The sequence below is a fragment of the Euwallacea similis genome, chromosome 19 (genome assembly GCF_039881205.1).
Source record: "Euwallacea similis isolate ESF13 chromosome 19, ESF131.1, whole genome shotgun sequence".
Taxonomy (NCBI): Eukaryota; Metazoa; Arthropoda; class Insecta; order Coleoptera; family Curculionidae; genus Euwallacea; species Euwallacea similis.
The window spans coordinates 567,930-595,075 of record NC_089627.1 but is presented as its reverse complement, the minus strand read 5'-3'; the positions used below and the strand labels follow the sequence as shown (position 1 = coordinate 595,075).

The following is a 27,146-nucleotide window of genomic DNA, read 5'->3' as shown; positions in this document are numbered from 1 at the left end:
GATCATTACAAAACACTTTATTGTCACAAGACTTTCTAAAGCTTTACAGTATTTACAAGCAAGCACATAGAAAAAATCATTTATCTCATACTTATGACCTAATCCACATCACATTTGATAATAAAATATACAAGAGTTATTCAGTCCAGCGGTGTGCGCAATGTGAATTTGTACACACATAATACAGTCGCATTTCTTCTTCAGCTCTTCGTGTTTGAGCCTGGAAAAACACAGCCTCCCTAAAAGAGTGGTAAACTTTAACATTGAAACATGCATCTTGTAAATCATACAATGCACTATCCAAGAGCAGTTTTTTTTATTTATCCACACATTTGGTTCTATCATAAATTGAAATACCTATAATTCAACAAAGCAATGGTCATCTACCAATCAAAAATAAAATTAATATGACCTAACCTGTTATCATTAATGAATAAAAAAAACTGCTCAAAGTTGCAAAATGTGACGTCACCTGTGTTGACAAACTGGACAGTGATGATCTTCAGTTCTGGGTAGTGTAGGGTCAGATATAACATCGGAATTGATATGAGTTAATTCACTATAATAAATGATATTAAGAATGGTTCTAACCGTATTGAAGTGATGTTCATAGGTTAGTATAGAAATTGCCAGGTGGCATTAACAAGCCATTTTTTCAAAGAGTATTTGAATAGTATACCAAAACCTTAGGCCAATATTTTCTGTTCAGTGCATTCTGCAAGGTTTACACAACTGAACATTATACTTACTCAATCTCGTGCATAATCTTGTTTACATAAATACATTTTGAATCAGCATGCTGTTTGTAGTCACAATTTCTACATGCATATAGCAATATTTTGTTCTCTTTGTCTTCTTTGGGATACAGCATGTTGTTGCTGCAAAAATAATGCATCTTAGACCTGTTACTCATGGGAATTAAAGCAAAATCCTACCATTCTTGGCAAAACCTGATCCCCACAAAGCCAGGTCCTTCGCTGTGAGACTCATATCCAGAAGGTTTAGACATTATATTGGCACTAGAATTAAATTTATTTGTAAATAGAATTTATGTTTTAACTGCGTTTAAAACTCAGTAAATGCTGTTTAACGTTAAAATTAGGTTCACCAAAAGCAAACCAAAACTAACCTTAAAATTTGGAATCAGACACAAACGACGAACTTTCCATGACTGTTACAAGATGGCTCTGGGCTGACATGATAGCAAAGACGATTCACTTTTCACGGTTGTTGTAAGATGACTCTGGACTACATAAATATAAAAACACGTAACATGCCAGGCGAGTGATAAATTTTTTGGCTCTGAATTTTTTTATTAAAAAAAGAGATGCTTTAAAATGTTTACTTTTCAAAATTCTTCAATTACAAAAACTTAAATATTTTTTAACCTAATAAAACACTAATTTGCAAGAGTTCTTGACGTTATGGTGAAGGAAAGTTACAGGTTAATTAACCAAATACTTCTATGGTTCTAAATCGTTCTACTTAATTTTGTTTTGATCATATGGAGTGTTAACTGTAGCAAATTGGCTCATATGGGGCAAAAAATCAACTAATGATATTTACAATCAATTTATTTCAAAATCAAAAATAACAATAATTAGGTGGTATCAATGCTCCGACCTGGACTTTCCCAGAGTTTAGAAAAACCAAACATCAAGGCATTGAGTAACCTCCACCTTTCCTACTTTAATTCTTAGTTTTTGTAGTGATGGTCGCTGATTGTTCTTCGTGAATATTTTTGTCATTACTACTAGATGGAAATATACAATATTTCGAGTCAAAAATTGACACCATTATCGATATTTGCAACTCCATGACGAGACTGAAGAAATATTTATGTATATTTTCCTAGCTACTTCTAGCTTAAGACCTACAAATAAACGGTCGAAAAAAATCTAAATTGGTGATTATAAATAACGTCTGGTCATTGAAACAACAATAAAAAACCTGAACCCTTTATCAACCTAAACTGATGACTGTAACTGATGAGTTGGCATATTGATCATGAGTGTTGAGGTCGTGGAGTTCTGTTTTGAAAGTCTCATATGTTACAATACAATTTTACCATAACTATATTTACAAAAACGAGTTCAAAAACTTAACAAGTCACTTTATAACATTAATTGAGGAAAACCCAACTCCACCCCCTCATTTGAAACTTACTGTAAGTATGAAATACACTAGTACCCGTATTGGTGCGCATGTGGAAGTGCAGTGTTATATATATATATTTTAACAATTTTAACCTTACTATAACATACCTATAATTATTAAATAGTATTTTTCTATTAACTCGTTTTATCTTCTTTTATTAGCGCTAAGAACAACGAAGTCGAGGAAGTTTAAAAAATACATTTTCCTAATGTATTTCACGTGATCTCTCATCAGTTCCACATTGTTTTTGATTTGTTTGAGCTTTGTTCTTATACGAAAAGCTCGCCTTTTATACGCATCTTTAACGAAAGAAACAGACAGCGAAAGGAATTACTTATCGAACTGGCCTACAGTCGGCTACAATCGAAATGATTGGAATCTCTGAAAATTTATTAAATAACTCATTAAAATACAGCACTACTGACGATCTACTTGATTGCCATCGAACTATCGCGAAAATGGAAGACCAATTCATACGAATTTCTTGAGATTATGATATTCAAGTGGTTACTAATGCCAATGAAAAAACCTATAAAAGCACTTTTATACCGAACTAGTAGCGTGGTGGGAAGTACAATGACTGTCCGATGAACAGACCGACAGAGGTACAGGGCTGTACTGCATGGCGTTGTAGTCGTTGCAGTTTAAATAGAGACGAGAACTAGTGCGATCACATTCCGGACATGATCTCTTTTTCTTCTTGTTACGTCGGAACAGGTCATAAGCACATCTGAAATTAGATCAAACTGATGGATGGGAAATTAGAGGGAATAGGTCGGGCAGAAGAAAAAATCAATGGATTTCACAAATTGATGTAGAGAACCCATGTTCATTTAATGCGAGAAAAAACAGGGCACATCCCTGGTTTTTTTCAAATCAATTTGCAAAACTGGGGAATATGATTTTCTAATACATATTTGGGAAACTCCACTAGTACGCCATTGGTAACGACCTGGAAGAACTGAACGTAGCCAAGAACTGCTGAGACTTCTAAAAATGCTACTCAAATTGGCTAAATCGAAACGTAAAAAGGCATGGTGATGCATTTTCTCGGATTTTGTCGCTATGGATTAGTGTTTCGTTTGCCAAAAGAGGGACAAATCTGCTAGAAATAGCGTTACGTTCAGTTCAAAAATACATAAAATCAAATTTTATGTTAGAAAAAATGATTTTATCAATTTTCGTCATTCATTTTTTGGTACGGACCCAGTTTTATGTTCGTCACTGCCCTTCATCATTGATAATCGAAATTGCACTAAGTGACAACATTTCTGAAGTGAATTAAACAAATCACGCATTTCAAAAGTCTTCAAACTCACCTGGTGTGTAGAATGTGAGCACAGGGCAGTGTCTCCAACGAATCGGCTTCCAACCCATAAGGAGAACCACAACCAGCACAATTCAAATCCAAATCATGTTGCAACCTTATAGCCACCCGCTCGTGGTGCAATTTATTGTTTTCATCTCCTAAAGATTGGTAAATCCGAGACAGGCGCATCCGAACAGCCCTCACCAGTAACTGAAATTTATCAATAGACTCTTCCCTCATTGTTGAGCCTAAAAAATCCGTTCTCTGCGGTTTTCCTCTCACCTTAGCACCAATAGAACTGGCGACTTCCAACAACCTAGTGTTGAATTCCAAGGGTCGACAGTTGCAAATTTTGTGCTGTAGCCGGAGGGCTTCCAGACACCGGGCTGCGCCATCCATGGACTCCATCTGGATCACGCGGTCGCCCATGGCAGCAGCGGAGCCCATGGCTGCTTCATATTGGCGGAACGCTTTCTATCGTCGAATCAAAAGTTTCGTGATTTAATTAGAATTGTAAAAATACTCAACGTACATTGATATCAGACTTTTTTCTGTAAATATCACCCATAATTCGTATGCTCCGCGCGTAAGTTGCTTGATCGCCTGAGACTAAAGCGAGTCTGGTGGCCTCCTAAGAAGGAAAAGGGAGTATTTTAGATTAAATTTGGCATTTCAGTTACTTACCGAGCAATAATCGTGAGCATCCCCTAATTCACCCTGCTTCCGAAGGGCTGAGGCCATTTGAAGCAATGCAGCTCTTTCGGAGAAAATATGGTTAAAATTAGCATCAAAGAACCATCGGCAGTACGTATTTATATAGTGGAGCACAAGTAAGAGCTTTCAGACTTAGAGGAAATGAAAATGTTCGGGAATGCAGAAAATTGCCAACGTGCAGTTTTACGGCGTTTATAGCACCTTCAAGCATCTACTTATAAACGACAAAAGAATCTTACCTGTGATGACGTGAATTCAAATCGCCAAGCTGTAGAGACCTCGACAAATCGTAAGCTTTTGAAGCGTATTTGGCACTTTTATCCGCATCTTGCAAACGGCTGAACAACTCCGACAATCCCACATAAACCTTCGGACGGGACATAATTTCGGAATGTACGATACACATTTCTTTGTAACGCCTCAAATATGATCGAAACCAAGACAATTTACGAAGGTATCTGATGTGGATCATAGTTGAGATTATTATTTGATTTACGAGAACAAAGTGACAGAGGTTTCGGCCACAAAATTCCAGTTGAACACGTGGCCACTGACTCGGCCCTAGACTCACCTGAAGTTCTAAGGCTGGATCGTGGACAGCTTGAGCGATGCGATGGGCATGTTGAAAGCTATCTAGAGCCTTATTGAAGCCAGCCAGCTCCAGATAAACGGAGCCTACAGTCAAGTGAACGTGGCCAGCAGTGGCACACAGTTCGCATTCGTTGTATAGCGAATGTCTCGCATAGGCCAAAGCCCTAAAAATCGCATGAACTAGGTATAAATCTTCGACTTTAATGGAGACTTTTAACCTTTCTAAGGCGCCCAGCCTCTGATGAGCCCTAGCCAAATTGAGATAGGACTCCGCCCTCATGTTGGGGCTATCCAGCTCTTCCGATATGAATAGCTGCCGATGGGCGTATTCCAGGGCGTCCCTGAAAAGTTGCGATTTATGGTAAACGGAGATTGACGTTACGGTTTCATAATTCGCTATAAACCCGAAACAACGATCCTAAATCAAACAGCACGTCCGGCGTTTGCTTAATCTAACCCGGTTATGCTCAGAGCCGATGGAGATGTATATTCCCTGGCTCCCTTAATGTTTCAAGTTTTAATAGACCTACAACGTTTGAAATTAACGCCCGGTTTAATTTACATTTCCGAACAGCAGCGCCCACAGGAAACTAAATTTCTGGAAAAGGCCCAAAAATGGATCATTCCGAACAAATGTGGGTGTCCTACCAGGAGAAGTCAAACAAAAAGCCCAAAACGTTTTATTAGAAAAATTATATCTCTGGAAATGCAAATTGAAAATTATAAATTTGGATGAAAGATTGTCGTTGACACGACAGGCCTTTGCTCGGGCTCTAATTTATTCGGGGATGCGAAAAACCCATTTTCAGGCACTCTTTTAGAGCAAAGTTCCGCCCGATGGATTTTAATAAGAAAGAGAACTAAAACGCTTTTGGGGAAAATTGTCTTTTGCCACTCCGGCGAACTTGGCAATGCTGCTATTCCAAATTGATCCATTTATCATAATTTATTGATCGGGGGGTAAATAATTGAGGGCAAATGCTGAATTTGCTTGAAGAGTTTTGAAAAGATCGGTTTCACTAAGCGTTTCATTTGCAGCGAAAACTACACAACAGATGGCGCTGGTAAAATATTCATCTGCAAGCTCAACGTCCTTGTCATTGACATTGCCTGCATTAAACGCAGGGCGGCAATAAGGCATGAAATCCGGCCGCATCAGTTTTCTGCTCTTCTTTAATTCAAACATTACAACTTACCGATATTTTCCCCAATCCATGTAGGCCTGATACAAGTATCCCAAAACACTAAACTTGTCGTCTCTTTTCCTCAATGCCTTTAAGGAGCTCTTCCACTTCCGGACAGCCTGCTGTTGTTTATGCTGATTGTACAGTTTCAAGCCTTGCTCCACCTAAAATACACTTAAGCTAATAAGTAAATCTCCATCAGACACTATATTGACCATAAGGGCCAGCATTCGTTTTGACCGACATCATCCATTGAAAAGGATACTTTATACCCCTTCCGAAGCAGCGCTTTAAGCCTCTATGTAATGGCATTCAAGGTGAAATATGGACGAGTTGAAAATAGAAAAATGCGGACCTTTTAAAAACTGAACGTATTTTCATCCTTTCCCTTTTGAGCATCTTTTGGGGCTATTAGGGGGCCCTTTCAGTGCCCCTGTGGAGCGTCAAATAATATTGTTACAAATCGACTTGTACAAGCTGTTGAGTTGATGTAATTTAACATCATGAGTAATGTCTGGAATTATTAGAGCGTCATTATTAACTTTAATGGTTTTTGCCATCCGTTTTGATGCTCCGAAAACTGACAATAATTCGAGTATTACGATCAACCGACTGCCGCTGAATCCCATACAATCTACCATTGCCGTACCTTCCTCTTAGCAATGCTATGCCTGAGCCTGGCTCTGCAAGCATAGAAACAGCCAAAAGTGCAGATTGGAGCCCTAGGAGTGCGCACTTCGGTGTAGGTGTCCCTGTGCAAGCTGGAATAGGAGTCGTTCCAGGGCCACGTGTGGTCCAGACCGTCCAGGTGGTGTCTGGATCCATCGGGAGAAGACAAGAGCCGTGTCGCTGAGAGCTGGTGGCTAACCCCCGCCCCAGAGGTGTGGTAGATGTTGTTGAAGTTGCTGAAAGGAGGACATTTGAATATGAGGAAACAGCCTTCTCTCTTGAGGAGATAAAATGGGGAGAATTTTGAATAGATCTCGTTGAAAATACAGAGAGTTCAGTTTGGTATTTTTAGAGGAAGAAGTTCAATTGAGCCCTCTAACCCCCTGGATACTTCAAGTGCCTTGAAGTATTAAATCTGCGGTTCTCACCAGGTTTCGGTTTACTCTAAATTTAATTAAACAGAGCTAAATTAGTTCAAGTGAGTTCACGTTTCAAGTTAGCCAATTTGCCTCCTACTTTTGTCAGTTTCAGTAAAGAATCCTCCTAGACATACACAAGAGCTTCTGAGGCGTCGAAAATAGGTCGGATGCATGATGATGCTCTAAAGCGAGATCCTTCCAAATTTCATCAGGTTTCCGCACGTAAACTTTAACTTTAATCAATTTCCAGTAAATTAATTCAGAGTCGTGCCGACTCTAAATTTCTTCGAGTTTTTAATCAGTTTGAATTATTGTCGAGTCTTAAATTGAATCTTGATCGATTGATGGATTGGACATCGAGTAGCCCGAGCGTGACCTTATACCTGCGGTAATTTTGGAACACCCTGTGTAATTAAGACTCTGACCTTTGACACTTAAACGAGACCAACCCTACACGCACAGGACAGAATGCCCTCGTAATTGGTTTAATTCCACCCTCTCCAGCTTTATCAACCAAAACAAAAGAAACCCCTTCCGCCCCCTCATTGATCCTTTCCAGACAATAATTCCCAATTATTGTATTTCGCATTCGAAACTTCCGCTGTTGTTCGACTACGCAGGAGTTTTACTGGATTCGCAATGCTGGGGAAAATAAAAATTCGACAAATAAAAGGCGAGTGTTTGGCTGTTGTCGCACGTCCAGTCGGGATGTTTATACTGAAATTTGTTTACCTAAACTCCCTGGAATTGAGTGACTCCCAAGACATCCTGCCCGATCTTAAGCGGATTCATATGATTGGGCTGGCCCCTCAGAAACACTTCAACACAACATAACACATCACTGCCATCACTGCCCCACTAAAGAACAAGTTGCATTCAACAGACGGTTCCATTGAGCACTGCAACGGCCGAACACGCGCTGAGCATCCAGGAAAAAGTCCTGATTCCCCTTAGAAGGCGCCGCAGGACCATCCTGCGGGATATTAAGAATAATCGAGACAGTTAGTCATTCAGGTTTTCCTTGCCCTAGTTCTCACTTCCGTTACACACACCCCTTTTATCCAGTATCCAGAATCCCGTCCCTACATATTTCATCTGGACCGAAGCAAAGGCCGATCGGGGGTGGTCGGACGAGGGCGAAGACGCACGAGGAGATTCGGGGCTGATCCAGTTCGGGGAAAGTCGGGGGCATGTAGGAGTTTTGGAGACGTGGCCAATTTACTTGGAGGCTTCGGCAAGATTATTTTTACAGGAAACTTGATGTTTGTGCTTATATTGCTATTGCCAGAAATTATCATACAAAGCCGATTTGCTGCAGTTACGAGTCGGCTTTAAGAGGGGTTGGGGATTAGTGCTATCGGGGAGCGTCTTGCAGGCGGAGGGTTACAAATCCTCGAAGGCCTTAGTTTTAGTTCTCGGAAAGTGTGTCATGGGAGTGTAAAATGTTAAAAAGCAGGTCACGATGAGGTTAATGTTTATCCTTTTCCAGCGCGCTTATTTGCGGAGCCTTTCCCCGATCTGATTGAACTTTTATGTGTTGGTTATTCGAATTCCTCTCGAAGTCATAAATCGTAAGGACGCACTATCGATGGGGGATAAATGTAGGGAGAGCTAATTTTCTTTCATCACACGCGTTTATTCTCCAGGAATCCGAGACCTGGATCGGGTTACCTTTTACAAGCAGTTTCAAACGCCTCGAGGACAATGCTTTGGCGTAACATTGACGTGTATGATGCGCTTCGGAGGTCAATTACATTAATGTCCGAATGGTCACGTGTCACGTCTTAAAGTGGCCATTTTCCATGGACTTTTCCCAGTTGTCCTTATTTTGCCGTTCAAGAAGCGTAAGGCAAAACGCGAATTTCAACTATAGAATTAGCGCTGCAATTCAACTTGTTCATCGACGGGAGTTGACGGTAATTGGCCCAGTTTTGGAGCCTCGGCTTTAACCTCAAACCACTGCATATATCGGGAATTAAAAGAGACAACGCCACACACCCAATGCAGGCTCACAGAGCTCGTCGAGGTGATTAATTTGATTTGAATTTTTCATGCAGTTGCTCTTAGGGTTCCCGAGATACCTGCGCTCCAAATTCGAAAAACGGGCGCCCCGTAAATCTTGGAGGTCTCGTGGGCGCGGGCGAAAATCTGTTATGACGAGCCAAAGTTGATCGCTACAGAACCGTCGGCAAAAAGAGATTTTTCGGATCTGTTTTCGGTCTGAATGGATAAGGTTCGGTTTTCAGGCACATCTCCGAACTACTGAACGCGTTAAAATTCGCACTCAAACCCAAGACTTTTCTCTCAAGTCTATTCATAACGTGCCCGCCCAATAAGACGAGAAGTTTATTACACCTACTGCCGAATAACATTATCTCGTGCCCCGAAAGCGGACACTCAATCCCGAAGATTTAAACAGGCTTTTAACTCCACCTACTTACTCCCACATCCATCTTTCCGATAATTTATACGCAGATGTTAATGTTTTCTAGATAGCAAGTTTCATAATTCCCATAAATAACCCCGAATTGACACTCCGGCTGAGTTAGTGCAACTGTAATTGGTTTAGATTTAAATTTGTTCAACAGCCAAGACGCCTTACTCACGAGCATTCATCAGCGATTGTAAAGATTACGTCTGCAGTAATAAATCTAACTTGCGCTTTGGAAATAAGCCTTAAGCGGACTCCCTTCTTAAATGTTTTAACCCCTAAAACAAGCAAATACACTTAAGTCAACTTCCTAAAGCTTTTATAATGCTAAATATACCCCGCCCATCGCCCGATTAAAGACGTCCCAAATTCGAAATAGACAAGGATAGAAACGGGAACGTGTCACCGGTCTCCGTCTAATTAAGATTTACGTATCATCCAAGTATCAGTTCCTAGCCGGGGCGCAAGCTCATTCTATCAGTTCCCGAGATACTTGGTGAACATGAACGAGTATTTTCAGAACTTTTATCAAAAATGCAGTAGTTTCAAGAGAGAGTTTGAGTACGCGAGTGAGGAGAGAGGCAGCAAATGTAGAAGTCAAAGTGCAGTGCAGTATAGTAAGAACTTTAGTGATAGTGAGAGCAGCGCACCAGCAGACGAGGATAAGAAACTTACCGGGTGAGGCAACAAGCATTTAAAGTGGTTTGCAAGGAAATTGATAAACGTTTCACTTGTACCTCTCAGGTGCTTTACAAGCGACACCGGGTACGTTAGTGCTGAAAGCTCGATTGATAGCGACGACGAAAAGGAACTGAATCATGTTTTAGAACCACAAAACGCAGGTAGGCAATTTTCTTGGGAATTCCAATAATATGCACTAAGGCCGCTATCGCGATCATTTGCACTAGTGCAATTGTCGCGATAATCTGCACTAGTTCATTTCTCGCAATAATTTCCACTAGTTTGATTATAGCGATAACTTTCCTGATCGCTAGTGATGAAAATGGTTTCATGCCAGATAAGTTGATATTTACGTGCGGAAAGTCGTACGTTTCAGTCACTATTGAAGTTAAAACCATGACCACGTAACTTCACGATAGTTCGATTCACGAAATTATAGCATTTACTGCTACTAGTGCGGCAATGAAATTATAACTCAATTTGTGTGAACCACCTCCTTTTTTGCCAGCAAATTATGCATTAATAATATTTTCATTATGCGACAGAGTATAGGAGAATTTCCCAGTTACTTAACTTACTGTACCACTGAAAACACATTTATCCCGTAAGAATCCGGGGAAATACACCGTGCAGGGACAAATGCAATTTTCCTGACTCCTAACGAAATTCAGAGTCTAATAATGAAGAGTATCGTTCATTACAAATCCCTAAAATCATTTTCCCGCGCCTGCACGACTTTCCGAGTTCTGCTTCGGCTTATATGAGAATTAGTGAAGCGTGCACGGCAAAATGCCATTTTCGGAAATCCTAATGAAATATACTATTTCTTCCCTGTGATGGAGTATTTTAGACGCGAATTTAAGCACGAAAAGTTATCTGGTTATTATACACCATTCACTACTGTGACTGTCAATGAGACGCACATTTTAGCACTAGTGTCGTAAATGCCTTTTTTACCCGTGCAGCAGAGGTTGCGTTCGCACGAATTGCCCGTCTGATTTCCAACTCGGTTCCTTTCGATACGGTACCGATACAAACCATGTGTCTTGATATGCCTTAACTTTAATTTCCATTCAATTTCAGGCTGTAGCCTGAACGGTCCTCGGAAATGCTTGGCCTGGGCTTGCAAAGCTTGTAAGAAGAAGTCTGTAGCCATCGACAGGCGGAAAGCCGCCACTTTACGTGAACGACGAAGGCTGCGCAAAGTATGTTATTAAAATGCTAATGGCCGTTTGCACCATGCAATGTTTAGGTATAGTTAAGGTTAACCCTTTAACGAACAATAACATGGACAATTCTTGTTTAAGGGCAACGCAAGTTGAGGTCCTTATACTTAAACAATGCTCGGTCCGAATGCGAATAACTAGCCGAATTCAACCTAATGAGCTAATTCTTTAAAAGGTGAATGAGGCGTTCGAAGTCTTGAAGCGACGCACCTGCAACAACCCAAGCCAAAGACTACCCAAAGTGGAGATCCTCAGGAGTGCGATAGAATACATAGAATACCTAGAAGAGATCCTGCAGGGGTCCAAGAATGTCGCGGACAGGCATAGTGGTGTTGGTAATTCTCGTAGTGAATACTTGGTAAGCGAAGAAATAGTCACTTACAGGTATAAGAATGGTAAGTTTATTCATTTAATTCTATTAAATTTGGGGTTAAAATTGATGTGGAAATTAATTGCTGCAACAACTGGCTGGTAGTAAGGGGCAGGTAAGTACCAGCTTTGGTAAGTGTCTGAATATGTGAAGGTTCGCATCATGTTAAACGTGAAGAAAGAAGTTATCAACTTATTAGCAGCAACTTATTAGAATAGGAATCTCATCTATTTCTATGGTATGGTAGCTAATAGCAAGTACCACGTGATTTTATATTAAAGTGATTAAATCAGTGGTACCTATCAGATTCCGTACTTCATTAAAGTCTGAAGAACTTCGAAAAATTAACATTTCATGAAATGGTTCCAATAGAGATGGTTGAGGAGGGTAACCATACTAGAGTATAGATACGGCGTATCTGCCACACCACAGTTGCCAATCTAATCTCTTTCATGGATGGGAAAGAAAATTCGCTCGGAAGAAGTCCGCAGATTCATTCATTTTCGATAGGTGGATGGTACCTCAACTATTCCGATTTTGCATGAGATATTCAGTGGTACCACCAATATGCAGGCACGTGAAGGGTTTGATAAAATCGCATCTTGCACGCGCTGAAGATGAGTGAAGTTGCCTTTAAATTTTAATTAAAGATTCAAATTACCCAGGGAAATAGAGTTGAGTGCTCGAGTTGCCATAGATAGGGTCAATGCACAAAAGGCCTGACCGAACACTAGATGTCCCCAATTTTCAATATCGATTAAACGAGGTCGATTGTGTGTTCAATTTTGGCCATAAACGAGAAACGTTTCTCTCAAGCTACCAATCGATTTGAAAATATCGCAGATATAAATTTGGAAAAAGCTTTTTAACGACACCAATCGGAGTTCTAACCCTGTTCGTTTCGACCATTAAGCTCAATTTCCTTGCAAGTGTGCCTCAAAATCTCCCGATTTAACAATGATTTTTATTCCAGAACTTTAAGGTTTTTGCAACGACACAGTCATCTCTCGGCACTGATTCCGTTATTTATTTCTCAGAACTTGAAATCGTCTCTGCGTATTCCCTGCAGGAGGCGGAAATGAAAGTTGAAGGCAATTTCAGAAGAAGTCGGAAATACTGTTCTGGAAACTGGAATCCCTGGGGTTGGGTTATGAAATCGGAACGCGAGATTGTGGCTGCGGCTTTGCTCCGTTGCCATACACGCTTATTATTTGATTCCATAGTAATTTAACAATAAACACATGGGGCTCGCGCGACTCTCGCATTCCCTGCTACTCTGGACAAACCACATGACCGTCGTTAAGCACGAAGATAATTAAGTTTATTGGGGGGTCTGGTGCATCCAGGAATAAAAGCTCATTTGTCCGAGCGATCAAAAAACAGCGACAGGGGGTCGATTTATCAAAGCGGGATGCAGAACATATACCTACAGCGTGTACACGCGACGTAAAAGCCAAAAAACGAAAGAAACGTAGGTAATAACACGGGACTAAAACGAGGGATACAAGAAATAGTGGGCAAGTCGACATAAATTTCTCGGCTATTAATACGCATATAAATCTAGAGATTCGGAATTTAATTTAAGAAGCCGCCGGTGGGTTTTGCGACTTTGGATTAATCCAGGATGCCCGTTGGATTACTGCCAAAATGATGTTGCACTTATTTACTACTCACCGTTTGTTCGCTTCAGGAATAATGCATATTGTTACTTGGGGTCTCGTAGCCACAGCCAGAGAGCTTTCTTAGAGAAGAACAAAGAACACCTATATCCCCCTCGCGCGAGGGGTGAAATCTGGACTCAGAATCTGGAATAAATGATGACGACTATAAAGGTATTGTTCCGGATTTGGAACGCCCGCAATAAGGTGGCAAATGCAGCTTTGGACCTTTCTCAAACTCCAAGGTTTTTTAGGAAATCTGGCAATGTTGCCTTGCCCAACGCCAATACGCTCCTTTCAAAGATTGAAATTTGGACGTGTTAAGGGCAAGTTTTTACTGCACTGGATGATTCACTGCATTCAATCAAATGGAGATCGTCGTTATTATCGGTCAATGAGAATCTTCGTAGTTTCATATTTTTCTCTAAATCGTCGGAATCTGCTGTCGATTCGACCAGATGAGCCTCGCAAACCTATAAAAATGATTCTACTGTTGATTGAATTGAAAAAGGAATTCAAATTTGCATTAAAATACTTACAAGGTGTTCCAAAAAAAGATACAAAGCATAAAATAGTACATGACCTAAAAAACATAGCACCCTGTATATGGCTACTGACGATTTTGACATTTTGTTGGAGAGCGTCTTAAAGACAGTAGGTGTAGGAAGTTTCGAAAATGAACCTCAAGGCATACACGAGAAAAACGCAAAATATGAGAAAAAATGGAAAACTTTGCCCTATATGCCTCTATGCCAAACTTTGCCCTATATATCGAAAATGGTGCGTTTTTCACCATGGGTTTATTAGCATTTTTTAAATTATAAAATTACTATCGCAAAATACTATCGCCCCCTGAAATATCTCCATGATGATATGTTACACCTTGTACATTTTTGCAGAAACGAAAATGCCTGTTTTTCCTGATTTCAAAAAAGTAATTATTTTTAAATTTATTTTTATCAGTTTTTCGGATATTTAAATCCAAACATTGCGACACACAACAGAGGATCATTTTTGTTGTTTTTGTCCAGTTGCGGGTTAATTCTTTCTTGTTACCACGTTTATTCGCTTTAGAGCCTCCTCTCCTCTCCTTCTTGATACCTTCCAATGCTGAATTTCTGTATTGCTCATTAGCGTTCCCGCCTCGGTGCAAGTGCTCAATCTTGTCCCTACACCTTAAATCTCTAGTTATTGTCCCTCATATTATTTTCACTTCATAACCATTAGCATGTGGTCTAAGTAGATGCACATCCCACGAGCATTTCATTCGATTATACGCAAAAAAATTAGTTCCTTAAATCGTTACCTATGACGTGACACGAGTTAAAAAAACAGAGATGAAAATATGTAGTACCGGCTCACTGTAAATAACTCATTAAACGTTGTAGTTGCATCATCCAATGCAATAATACATTATTTGTGCTCCAAATGCATTATTTATGCCCCAATTTGTCACTTACGTGATTTACCACTTTTCCGGGATATTCATTGGCCGGCGTTAACGCCCGCTGTCACCACCGGGGAAGACTCGTGTTAACCGGGCAATTTCCTCGAGCGCGTTAATTATTTCATAAATCAACACCGGATCATTTGTTTGATGTAATTTTTTTGAATTTTGTGTTACTTTTCCAGGATACTTCTGCCAATCAATACCTATGCGAGAGGCTCCAGCAGTTAAGCGAACCCAAGTACTCGCCGCACAATGGTAAGCACCATGCCAGCAGGCACTTTGCCTCGGGTTAATCCGACCTAGCCCGCCCCTGGACTAATCGGATCTAGTCCGCCCCTGGACTAATCGGATCTAGTCCGTCCCTGGGCTAATCGGACCTAGTCCGCCCCTGGCTAATCCGATCTAGTCCGTCCCTATGCATTTCTTCGTTGTTCGTTTCGTTTGATGTTCAGTATCTTTATGCTCGAAGAATACATAAAATCTAAAAATATGAAAATCCGAAAATATCGGCAATCACCATGTGATTTCGGGGAGCAGAAGTTTTGTTTTCTAGATCCGTCATAATATTTCACGATAACCAGTCTATAAACACCATTAATTACGGGGGCTCGGTGACACTCTATTTTCAAAACATGAGGATCTTTCAACAACCGAAAGTACTTTTTAAAATGTGGCACCGCTAAAAGGGGCCTACTAGTGCGTGGAACTGGCCGGATATCATTGGAAGTTGACTTTGACGAACCATCTAAAGTCCTGAGCCAACGAGAGAACGTGGCCGTTGCCAGAATTCAAGAAAAATTGCTCGCTAAACAAAAATTAACAATTAACTCAAATGTAGGGAATGTGAACATGTAAAATGTATGAGACACTTGGAAAGTTCTCTTGGCAATCGGTGAAGAATTGAGCGATAGAGAGGAATTCCTTAGCGATTGCCAAGAGGAATTTCAGAGTGTTTCGCACACTTTACAGCAGGAGGGGAGCAGAAATTGAATGGTCAAGAGGAACTCAGCGATTGAAAGGAATTCCCCGGCGGTTGAGTCCTTCCATATCTCCTACGTAATCCATCTAAATTAATAGTTAAATAACTTCGTTCACCCTGTTACCAAACTGTTAACAAGATAAAACATTTTGTACTCACAAGCTAACTTGAAAACTCTAACAGACCGTTAACAGGGCATTCAGGCAAAGTGAATATAAATTATAAGTTTGTTATATATACAAGCCGATCTGGCCTGTCACAACTCAAAAACGCCCATATCCATTCACGGTACTGCCGGATGCAATAAAAATCGGGGTGCCCCCATATTGTGACGTTTCGTTCCTTATCCACTTGGCTTTGAAAAGTGGAGTATCACCAGGGAGCCGCTTTCCGCTTTTTGATGTCTTAAGTGACCTGTCGACGACCATTTAGCCTAAACACGAAACAGCTCTAATAAAATTAAAATACGACCTTTTCCTTCGAAGCTTAAAGAAGTCTTTCCAGTGTTTACCAGCTCGTCATGTGCCGTAAAGTAGGTTTTAAATGTCGGAAGTTGTTTCAAAATTGGGATATTAAGCTGATGTTAGACCCTCGATTTTGAATACGGGGACACTTAGTACAGAGGGTGACACGGGGAGGAGAATTTCAAATAATTTTCAACGTATCGCTTGAGCCCTGTCCCGTGTATCACCTGGTACCATAATGGGCGGAATTTATATCCGCTATAAATCCATTAACGCTCATGGGTGTTAAAATTCGTTCCCTTGGCACTTTCCGTACTTCTTGCTACGTCATATGTAAATCCCCGTCCAGATGCACGCCGAGGTATTTTACTGCCGGCCTGCTCTTGACCGCTATGCTTTCCAGGCTTATGTCCATGCTCCTTATCTTGCATATACGTGCGACCGACGAGATTTCCGTTTTTTGTGAAGTGCGCTTCACAATGAATTTCATTTAATCCTGCAGAGATTTTGCCCTTGTTCCTATGTCCGAGTCGCCCGCGTGTGCTGCCATGTCCATCCCTTCAATGATTTTGTTCCTTAAAATCTCGACGTGATAAGCATTGCCAGGGCAGGCCCCAGGAGGGATCTCTGAGGAACGCTGCGCTGTTCTGAGATTTCTCCTTGTGTTTTTTTGATTGGGTTTGAGGGGAGAATTAATTGAGCGTCCTTTTGTGCGTGTAAGCCCCCAGAAACCGACTGAATAAAACCGCTTTGCAAGTGATCAATTTCCCTCGTCTTGATCTCATTTGATAGTTTCGCGCTCTTTCCGATGGGGAAAAGGGGTCTTTTATCCGAACTTTTCTTTGCTCAGAATTATCGATGCGACATTAGAGTTCGTGCATAAACGGGTCAACAAGTGCACTTTCCAAATTACCGGCCTGGCTCTTCTGGCTGGAAATGAAATGAGCGCTTCTCTCTCACCTCATTCATCAAATCTGCGTAATCGATGAATTTTTGACAGATGTAATCGTAAACTCGTAACTTCAACATGCGGATTACTTATGCAAAGTTGGACCGCCGTTATTTATAACCGTTAAAACAGGGATTTCACTGTTTTGATATCGTTTATTTTCGGATATGCGACATTTATTCTGCCTTTTGCACCAGACGAAAGAAATAAAGAAAATTGACGGTAATAAATAAGGCGACCCGAGTAGATGGGCCCTCTCACTCGCGCCTCGGTCATATGGGAATATGACTCCGGGAATAGAAACGCGACCTTTTACGGATAATTTGATGGTAAGTTTTACTTTTTTCATCCCAGCTCTAAGGCGATTGCTCCACAAGAAGGAAAAAATTGGTTCGTTCCAGATGATTTTTAATAAAGCACTGGAACGAGACCTTTGCTCTTTACAGCACTCTCGTGGAATCGACGCTCGACCCTGCGTTGACGTGACTAAAGCACTCCGAAAACATTAAACATCCCCCAAATTCCTTCACATGCACTAAGGTCAATAGGAAAAACATCGTTACATGGGAAGCCATTGGGACACTTTAAAAACAAAAAGCGGAAAGCGCTTAAGCCAGGGGTTTACCCAAGACTCACGATCTGCCTATAATCGCTTTCCAGAGGCCTTCAAGATTACCCGTCGGTTGAAAAACGCGTCACTCTGATATGTACTATTCCAGAATTTATGTTCCAGATGTTTGAAAGATCACAAAACGTGCTATCTCTTATAGCTGGCGGCGTAAGCCTCCTCATTAGGGCCGATCAATCATATTTCCATGGGAATTTTGTTGCTAAACAAACCGGCCGTTGTTGAAATCAAAGTCGGGAGAGATTTGCTAATGTGGTGAAATGGGGGGTAAGCGCGAAAAGACAGTTAGTTAAAGGCCGATGTCGTTAACACATTCGTACACTGCGCGGCAATTAAAGCGGAAATTTATGTTTGTTGTTTAATATATTCTTTAATGTTGCTGCAATAAAATCTATTCTGGTAGTTCAAGAGAGCCTCTTAAATTTTCGTTCGTGGACCAATAAATAAATGCTCTTTGGCGATGAAGGAAGACTTTCACTCATAGAGCATACAGCTTGATATTGCTAGCAACAAGGATAGATCAAAAGAGATTAATAACATTTGATCACTTTGGTTTCCTTTGGTTGGTCCTTTGGTTTTCCCGATCTTCGACGCAGGACGCAATTGATTGACAGATGGTTTGCAGTGGTCACGGCATTCCAGAGTCTTTTTCGGAAAAAATGCCATGACATCCCTACTCCTGCTTGCGTGTGAGGCAAGCAGGGGTGGGGATTGGGGATTTATCCCCAAATAAAACAAAAGAAAAACACCTTTAAAGCGGCAATCGCAGGGCGATCGTCTTTTTTAAATCGGCCGAGAGATGTTTAATGTGTCACACCACCTTGAACTCTCACAAGTGTTCAATTTTTTCTGCCATTCTGGCAACTCATGGCCACCTTCAGCAAAAACCTAAAAAATTGTATTTATTTGCGAAATGCGCCTATTTAGCTTTTCCGTTGGCCGAGAGGTGTTTGATGTGTCACATCTTTTTGAAGCCTTATAAGGGCCGAACTGCTTTTCGCCATTGTGGCGTTCCACGGGGCCTTCGGCAAAAATGCAAAAATAATTCAATGTGCAAAGACAATACGCAGAACTACTTTTATTTGTTTGTGGTTCTTAAGGTTTTTAATTCTGACTACACATACCCTCAACTTATGAAAGATGTTTTACAGGATTTGAGTCCCCCTCATCTACTTCAAGCCTGGACTGTCTTAACCTGATCGTCCAAAACATCACCACGAAACGGCCCCCTAAATCTGACATCAACCGGACCTGAATCTTTGCTCATCACTCATCTATATATACGGACTCTTTTCGATTTTGTTTAATTTAAATGTTTTCTATTTTTTTAATGCATTCATGGTGCATGACAAGCCACTTTGAGATTGTAAAAAGCGGTTGATCCCCAGAATGTATGATGATGCAGATCTTCGCCAGGGCAAAATTTCATTTGATATATCACCAACTGAGGGAGCTATGAAATAAAAGCTAAAACAAATCTGACTATCACCAGAGCTCAATACCAAAAAATCGTTTGCGGATTCATAATGTGAAAAAGGGGTGGACCGACAAAGATACACAGGAGTTCAGGTTATCTCCGTGAACGCCTTATTTCGTTCTGACCTTTTGTATTTGTGCATACAATAATAATTAGCATTAACACACGATAGAGTAATAAATAAATAGTAATAAACAAACGTATATTACTATGTTAATAGCTCAGTAAAATCCCAGGCAAATTTTATTATTGAAGTTTCGGTATTAAGGAAAGTCCTTTTGTTGTGTGAATTATCGTCTTCTTTTGAATAATCCTAATGTCTCAGAAGGAAACTAAATTTCCTCAGTAAAGCAGTAAGTATGAATATAGCGACAACCGTTAATAACGATATTGTAATATTTTTGGCGGCATTAGTTTAAACCAAGCAACAGGCGGAGTTATTTTCAGAAACGATTTAGAATGGATTGATTCTTGTCAGCTGATTTTGGACCAATCGCATTGATCTCAATTGATAGCCAGCTAATTCCATTGGTTGAAAATCTGCAAGGATCTAAATTTGTTTTTTCGAAAATCCCTCCTGCTTTGCTTCGTTTGTCAACTGTCAGGTAGAAAATTCAAACATAACCTTACAAACCAAGAAATTTGTTATTTGTGTATTTTTAATCTAGCAAAGAAATTCAGAATTAAATTAAGAATGAGTGGAAAAGTAGATGAAATTCTTAGTAAGCGCACCGAGTTCCTTACTCTCCTAGACCAGGATATCCGCAACAACCAGTGTCTCTTTGAAGAGATCCACAGCAGCATCAAATCCTTAGAAGAATCACGCAAAAACATAGTCGAACTTAGTAAACAGCCGGAACATTCCGCATTAATCCCCATATGCAAACGTCTTTACATACCCGGGACAGTAGTGCACACAGGCGAATATCTGGTGACAAAAAAAGCATATCCCCATTCATATTCAGTTCTCAAAACTTTTGAACAGACTATTAAGGATCTCGATGAGAGAGTAATTGAGCAGAGGAGCTTACTGCAGAAGGCGGAACTGGCAGTAACCCAATTGGTTGATAGGAAAAAGCTGCTGCTTGGAGAGAGAGAAGAGGATATTATTAATGAAAAACTATTTGCAGTAGATCAGGATCATGAAACTTTGACAGGGGAAGTTGCAAATATGCCTAGTGAAATTCGGTCTGATAGAGGTGTGGCTGTGAAAGTAGGACGTTTCTTTGAGATTTTGGAGTATGAGGAAGATGGATAGTTTGACCTACATAAAATAAAGCAGTGAGTGTGATATTTTTTGCTTCTTACTTGCATAAATTTGTATAGTTTTAAGCATAAAAAGCCAAGTTTGCTAAGACAATATTATGATTATTTACAATTCCTGATTGTCTTCAATAGATTTTTTATAGATGACAATCATGCCTATTTTCAGAGTCTCGTGATAGTTCAGTTCTTTCTTATCTTATGCCAATTCACTACTACATTTATCCAATCTGCAGTTATTTTTATGTGAGACAATTTGTTTTGAAAAAGATTGGGTGTGTGAATTAATACACAACCTGTACTGACTTCACAATGTTGTCTTTTGTCCTGAAGTTTGATGTTCAGGTTACCCATATGTTTGATGTCTAGGGGCTAATTTAATATTAAGTACAGGGTAAAAGCTACAAGGCCAATTAAAATTATGAAAAATATTCAAAAGCAAGTTTTATTAAGCAGAGATATACAAAATATACCATAATACAATCTGGGTAAATGGACGGACAAGTCATAAAACTATCACAACAAATCAACAAGTGTATAGTTTCTAAAAAGCCATAATTTGAGTATACAATAATAGGCACTTCACATACAATTAAACATAAAAAGGCACAGTCTTTGTGTCATCCTTAAACCAAACACTTACTAAAAAATAATAATACAAAGATCCATACCAGCAACACACGGCATTAAAACCGTGATGGTAAACTAGATTTACACATGTCAGTTTCCATAGTATTGCCTTGAGATTCCTGTGAGCTCTGTGGTCCCATTAAACTTGACATTGTGTACTTGCTTATGCTGCTAGGGAGTTGAGAAATAAATGAACTGGATTGGCTGGGACCTTCTTCATTAACTGCAGCAACAGTAGATGGGGTCACTGTTGTCACACTGGCATTGTCGATACTGTGCTGTGGGGGGTTGTAGGGCGGGAGCCCGCTAGAGACGGGACTGTGGAGGCGTTCAGCGATTGCATGGTGCCCATCTAAGTATGATTTATTCATTAAAGCATGCAGAATTTTGTTATATATAGGATAGAGTGGTATGAATGCGAGCTTACCAAAATGGTAGACTCCCAGTGGCTAATGAGGAAGACATACAAAGGAGACATTAATAAGAAAGCAGTGCTTATGTAAATTTTAATTGTATATGTAGGAGACTAAGAATGACAATACAAAGCATCAAAAGCTTCAATGAGAAGAAATTAGCTGCTAATATATACACCTCAACTAGTTTTTAGTCTCATTTAAATAAATTTTTATTAGATAAATGAATAGGCAGACTCACCCTTAAATGTGCTAAGTCTTCCAATTTAGTCAAATCTGTAAGTTCAACATAAAGAGAGTAAACCAGAATCCATCCATACACTGAACATATTAAAAATATAGTCCAGAAGAGGCACATTAGAACATTGTACGCAAAAATCATGTCATTTACAATGGAGAAGAATAAGTAGGCCAAAAACCTGAAGATTGTGAAGACTGCAAAAGTGTATATCCAAGGCAGCATCTTTTTTTCATACTCCTAGAAGATAACTAAGGTAAAAAAAAAACACATTTTAAAAAATTTCTTACCTTTCGTAGGGCTATAATTAACATTATGCTTGTAACGAAAACTCCTATAGCCAACAATATTGAGAATACTGCAAACATTACTGATGTGTTGCGAACTAAAATAACAGCAGGATCAGTTTATAAAATGATTGATCAAAATTATAAAAGGTCTCTAACAAGGATTAAACCCACATGACATGACATTTGTTACAAAAAATATTTATGTATGGAAATCGCAAAATTTACAGTCATATGGGTGGTCATCCTTCTTATTGACTTTGTATTTACCATGTCTTGAGCCAACATAAACAAATTCATATGATATGATGTAGTAGCCATAATGGGTACTGCCCGGTGCAGCCATTGCATAGCAGTACAGGTCAAAACATGCACTGATAATGGTGAATATTGATAATAACTGTAATTAAGCAGAACACTCATTCTTAAAATGGTAATATTTTAGAGATTGTGAATTGCAAGTTAGTGTAATGTTCAACATTTTTTGTTGATAGCAAGTTTTTGTTCTAATTTAAATTTGTGTTGGGGATATAGGAATGACCAAAACCATATTTACCAATGAAAATATCGCGGCAATCATTGAAGCCCTTTGTACATCAAGAAAAAAGGCATCTTGGACTAGAGGTTTTCGATACCATGGAGTTTTTAAAGATTTCAAGCTTCTGGTGCTTCTTAAATTGGCACTACTTCTAGTGGTTACGTGCGAATATACACTCGGAGTTCCTGTCAGCGACTTAGTACCTGGCATGTCGCCCTTTTTGTACATTTAAGACAGAAAATCAGAAATAATAGTTTTGTATTATTAAAGACAAAAATTCTTAAAATTCAAAATAAACGTAAACAAGAAAATAGGAGGGCGTGGTCTGATTTGACGGTTGTTGACAAGTTGAGGTTACGTTAGGAGGTGGGACACCTAAGGGACTTTTAAATGGCAAAGCCTGAACTGCAAAGCTTAGAGAAGTAAAAATAGCGATATCCAAATGGCTCGCGCATATAATATAACTTCTATAATTGTTTGATATTTGAGGTTTAAATTGATTAATTTGTTACATAATCTAGAGTATTAAAACCTTCTGTTAGTACTCTCGTACTCTTGATTAATCGTGAAAACCCTAAGGACCTATTCAAACGTCGCTCAATTGTCATCACTGTCATCCCACCGTAAAGCAAAAAATGGCGTCCATTCTAAAATTTTCGCAGTCCGCGGCCAAATTATCCAAAAATTGCAACTTAAATAAGGTAAATAAACGATATTACTTATTTCTTACAAAGGCGATGATCCAGAATATCATAAGCAGCCGCATGTTACAGCTTTAGGGCTGCGCTGCCAGTCGTCAAATTACGTAACTTTACCCTTAACCTTCATGTAAGGTCCATAATTTCATTTGTCTTGCAGGCCCTAAGAAAAGCATCCAGTTCTGCTGCGGAGGCTAAACAGGTCTCCTTAAACATTCCACCTACCAAAGTGACAACATTAAATAATGGTAAGTATAGCTTAAGTGATATTTAAAATGAGTGGTTGGGTTAGTATTTGCTATTTGCCCAACATATCTGCTTAAAATTAGCCTATATCTCGAAAGCTGAAAGCAATAGGGGAATCCGATGAGTGTAGGTTGATAGGGCTCATAAAACTTGATCTGATTTTTATTGCAATTGTTTATAGATATCTTAAAATATTAACACATGTGAAATCTAAAAAGTGGTAAAGACTGGGCATCTTTCCTCATTTGGAATTTTTTTTTACCAGTCAAATTCGTATTTAGGTATTAGAGTTGCAACAGAAGACTGGGGCTCACAAACCGCCACAGTGGGCATTTGGATTGATGCTGGAAGCCGTTATGAAAATGCGAAAAATAATGGAGTGGCCCACTTCATGGAACACATGGCTTTTAAGGTCTGCTGCAGACTTGAAATGTCTTGTTCAAATGTGTATAAGTAAAATATTTTAAAGGGAACTGGAAAACGAACACAAAGCCAACTTGAGCTTGAAATTGAAGATTTGGGAGCTCAATTGAATGCCTACACTAGCAGAGAACAAACTGTGTATTACTCTAAATGTTTATCTAAAGACGTTCCTAAGGTATTTTTGAGGTTGGCTTCTAATATTTTGAATTTGTGTATTGGTTTTTTTGGGCATAGGCAGTTGAAATCTTGGCAGATATTGTTCAAAATGCTAAATTGGGTGAAGCCGAAATTGAGAGAGAAAGAGGAGTGATATTACGTGAGATGCAGGAGGTGGAGTCCAACTTGCAAGAAGTTGTTTTTGATCATTTGCATTCAATTGCCTATCAAGGCACACCACTGGCCAACACCATTTTAGGTATTTTTAAAAAATGTTTTACCTGTTTCAGGCTTAATCTCTTTATTACAATTCCATAGGTCCCACTGCTAATATTCGATCAATTAATTCTTCGGATTTAAGGAACTACTTGGACAACCATTACAAGGCCAGTCGCATTGTTGTATCTGGGGCTGGTGGTGTTTCCCATGAAGACTTGGTCAAACTGGCTGAGTCAAATTTAGGAAAATTAGGTAGGTGCAGTTTCGATATAATGATCTTATATTGCTGATTAATATTTGGTTTTTTAGACAATAACTACACTGATGATTTCCCTAAATTGAATCCATGCCGCTTTACTGGTTCTGAAGTCAGAGTTCGTGATGACTCTCTGCCATTGGCTCATATTGCCCTTGCAGTTGAAGGAGCTGGTTGGTCAGACCCTGATACTTTGACTCTTATGGTTGCTTCTACTCTATTGGGAGCATGGGACAGGTAAATGGTGCGTTATACAATTGATGCTTGTATTAAAAAAAATGCTTCAGGTCTCAAGCTTCAGCAAAACAAAACGCGACCAACTTAGCTAGAGTTAGTGCTGAGGAAGATTTATGTCATTCCTTCCAGAGCTTCAATACCTGTTACAAGGTACTTTAAATGTTCCGCAACATCTGCTGAATGGAAGTGAACATATATTCTTTTAGGACACAGGTTTATGGGGCATCTACTTCGTCGCCGAGCCTCTGCGCATCAGTGATATGGTTTTCAACATTCAGGAAGAGTTTATGAGAATGTGCAACAGCGTGACCGAAGGAGAAGTGGAACGCGCCAAGGCTTTGTTGACAGCCAATACTTTGCTACCATTGGACACATCCACTGCAGTGTGTGAAGATATTGGTAAGTGGTTTGCAAAGCGTCATTTTGTAGAATGAAATTAAAAATAAAAATCTTCTGAAAGGACGTCAATTGTTGTGCTATGGAAGGCGCCTACCTCCTCATGAGTTGATTCATAGGATTAGCTGCATTACTGCTCGCAATGTCAGGGATGTTATGTACAAATATTTGTATGACAGGTAAATTTATTTAGAAACTTCGATAATTAGATTTCCAGAAGGTTTTTTTGCAACTGTGGTTATATCATGTTTGTTTTTACCAGGTGTCCGGCAGTGGCAGCAGTAGGTCCAGTTGAACAACTTCCTGACTATAACAGGATTCGTTCCGGCATGTACTGGATTCGTGTCTAAGTTGACACTCTCCCCCCCATATACACTAAATTAATTATTTTCCTTGTTTATTTATTATTACTTGTGACTTAAGCTTGAGGTATTCGTAATTTGAGTTGAATATGTTATCAACGTCAGGAAAATTCCAGAAATAAACTGAAGATCCTTGTAAATATACAATATATTAGATTTAAATATGTTTTCATTTCCACATCCATCATCAGAAAGTTAAGAAGGCAAACTCAAACGAATGTATCAGTATGTCGTTGCTTTTGACGTTACTTAATTTTATACCTCTTCGCATTACTGCATTCGTGACACCAGATGTTCAATTTCCAGTAAAATGTTTCGCAAGTGGTTTATGAATGATGATTTAAAAATTATCAGGAGTTAAATATACCTCCTCACGCTTCTGTGTTCCGGATACCAAATGTTAAATTTTCAGTAAAAATATTCCGTAAGTGGTCTAGGAATGATGATGATTCAAAAACTATCAGGAACTAAATATACCTCCTAGCATTTCTGTGTTCCGGATATCAAGTGTTATATTTCGTGTAAAACACTCCGAATATGGTCCTATTTTGGATTTATGAACTAATACGTATTAGGAAATTTTTTCTAAGAAATTTTAGGCCTAAAAAAATTTTACTGACAAATTTTGGCTTCGCGAAGATAGTGTCGTCCATTACAATTTTGTACAAAAATCAATTAGTGAAAATTGAGTGTTTCGATTTTGAAGATCCCAAGTTTCCGGGTAGGTATTTGAAGTACTTACGTCGGTACCAAATATTTTCTAAATCGGAGCAACTTGATTTTTTTAGCTACAAATTTTCGCGATATATAGTCCATGATATTTTTTGGACCCAAAAACCGATGTTCTCCAACTCGAGTTTTGACTGCGGCATAAAGTTGTATAGTACGCTTACAAGCGGTCATGTGAGCTACGCGTATTTGTATTGTGTGTTGTCCAAAATTTGATGTAGTGCTATCTACACGCCATTTCGCTAAGTATTTCTCTGTAGTTCTTCGTGGTGCCATCTAGGAACGAGTAGTTAAACCGAACATTGTCCGATAGAAGGAATCTATTCCCGTTTGTTGGAGAGTGCTCTATGTGGTGTTTAGGTGGCGCCAGTAGTTAGGACAAAATAGTGACGTCACGAACGACGGCATACTGATGCACTTTTTCAGAATTTTTTCTACCTCTAATTGTAAGAGCGGGGGGTCAATAAAAAAGATAGTTCATATTTTTTTAGATAGTCAATAAGAAAGTCCATTCCGAACACACTTTTGGAAACTTTGGAACCTTGGATGCTAAGGTATATTTTCTTCTATTTCACAACTCTCATTTTGTACACAAAAAACAAATTTATTCAATACCCAAATACACTTTCAATCAGACTCTATAGAATGAATACGATCCCTAATCACATATTTACAGTTAGAGAAAACCATTTTTGATTT

At 39.4% G+C, this 27,146-nt stretch overlaps 6 protein-coding genes across 6 annotated transcripts in view; 3 read left to right on the top strand and 3 right to left on the bottom strand.

Annotated features, from left to right (window-relative positions):
* Nucleotides 1–27,146, top strand: part of LOC136415122 (scavenger receptor class B member 1-like) — a 76,667-nt gene that overhangs the window by 11,644 nt on the left and 37,877 nt on the right. The gene's annotated exons all lie outside the window — the stretch shown is intronic.
* On the bottom strand, nt 74–1,071 carry RpII15 (RNA polymerase II subunit RpII15). Its single transcript, XM_066399570.1, has 4 exons — nt 936–1,071; nt 750–878; nt 473–559; nt 74–239 (listed from the first exon to the last, which is right to left on the bottom strand). Exons 1-4 carry the CDS (start codon nt 1,007–1,009, stop codon nt 137–139), a joined length of 393 nt encoding a protein of 130 aa, XP_066255667.1. The 5' UTR covers nt 1,010–1,071; the 3' UTR covers nt 74–136.
* On the bottom strand, nt 1,602–8,377 carry LOC136415159 (43 kDa receptor-associated protein of the synapse). The gene is made up of 12 exons (XM_066399608.1): nt 8,081–8,377; nt 7,776–8,016; nt 6,605–6,860; nt 5,968–6,119; nt 4,990–5,112; nt 4,752–4,935; nt 4,420–4,547; nt 4,151–4,223; nt 3,999–4,097; nt 3,749–3,940; nt 3,477–3,676; nt 1,602–2,887 (listed from the first exon to the last, which is right to left on the bottom strand). Exons 2-12 carry the CDS (start codon nt 7,808–7,810, stop codon nt 2,701–2,703), a joined length of 1,629 nt encoding a protein of 542 aa, XP_066255705.1. The 5' UTR covers nt 7,811–8,016; nt 8,081–8,377; the 3' UTR covers nt 1,602–2,700.
* nau (nautilus) lies at nt 9,906–19,565 on the top strand. The gene is made up of 6 exons (XM_066399569.1): nt 9,906–10,152; nt 10,219–10,316; nt 11,239–11,360; nt 11,557–11,739; nt 15,042–15,114; nt 19,031–19,565. The coding sequence occupies exons 1-6, from the start codon at nt 9,977–9,979 to the stop codon at nt 19,132–19,134; spliced, it is 756 nt and encodes a 251-aa protein (XP_066255666.1). The 5' UTR covers nt 9,906–9,976; the 3' UTR covers nt 19,135–19,565.
* Nucleotides 21,356–23,057, bottom strand: pasi2 (Protein). Its single transcript, XM_066399568.1, has 5 exons — nt 22,744–23,057; nt 22,458–22,587; nt 22,191–22,285; nt 21,904–22,140; nt 21,356–21,601 (listed from the first exon to the last, which is right to left on the bottom strand). The coding sequence occupies exons 1-5, from the start codon at nt 22,951–22,953 to the stop codon at nt 21,503–21,505; spliced, it is 771 nt and encodes a 256-aa protein (XP_066255665.1). The 5' UTR covers nt 22,954–23,057; the 3' UTR covers nt 21,356–21,502.
* UQCR-C1 (Ubiquinol-cytochrome c reductase core protein 1) lies at nt 23,290–25,880 on the top strand. Its single transcript, XM_066399562.1, has 11 exons — nt 23,290–23,426; nt 23,584–23,671; nt 23,951–24,081; nt 24,139–24,267; nt 24,327–24,507; nt 24,567–24,719; nt 24,777–24,960; nt 25,011–25,110; nt 25,167–25,359; nt 25,421–25,535; nt 25,619–25,880. Exons 1-11 carry the CDS (start codon nt 23,361–23,363, stop codon nt 25,704–25,706), a joined length of 1,428 nt encoding a protein of 475 aa, XP_066255659.1. The 5' UTR covers nt 23,290–23,360; the 3' UTR covers nt 25,707–25,880.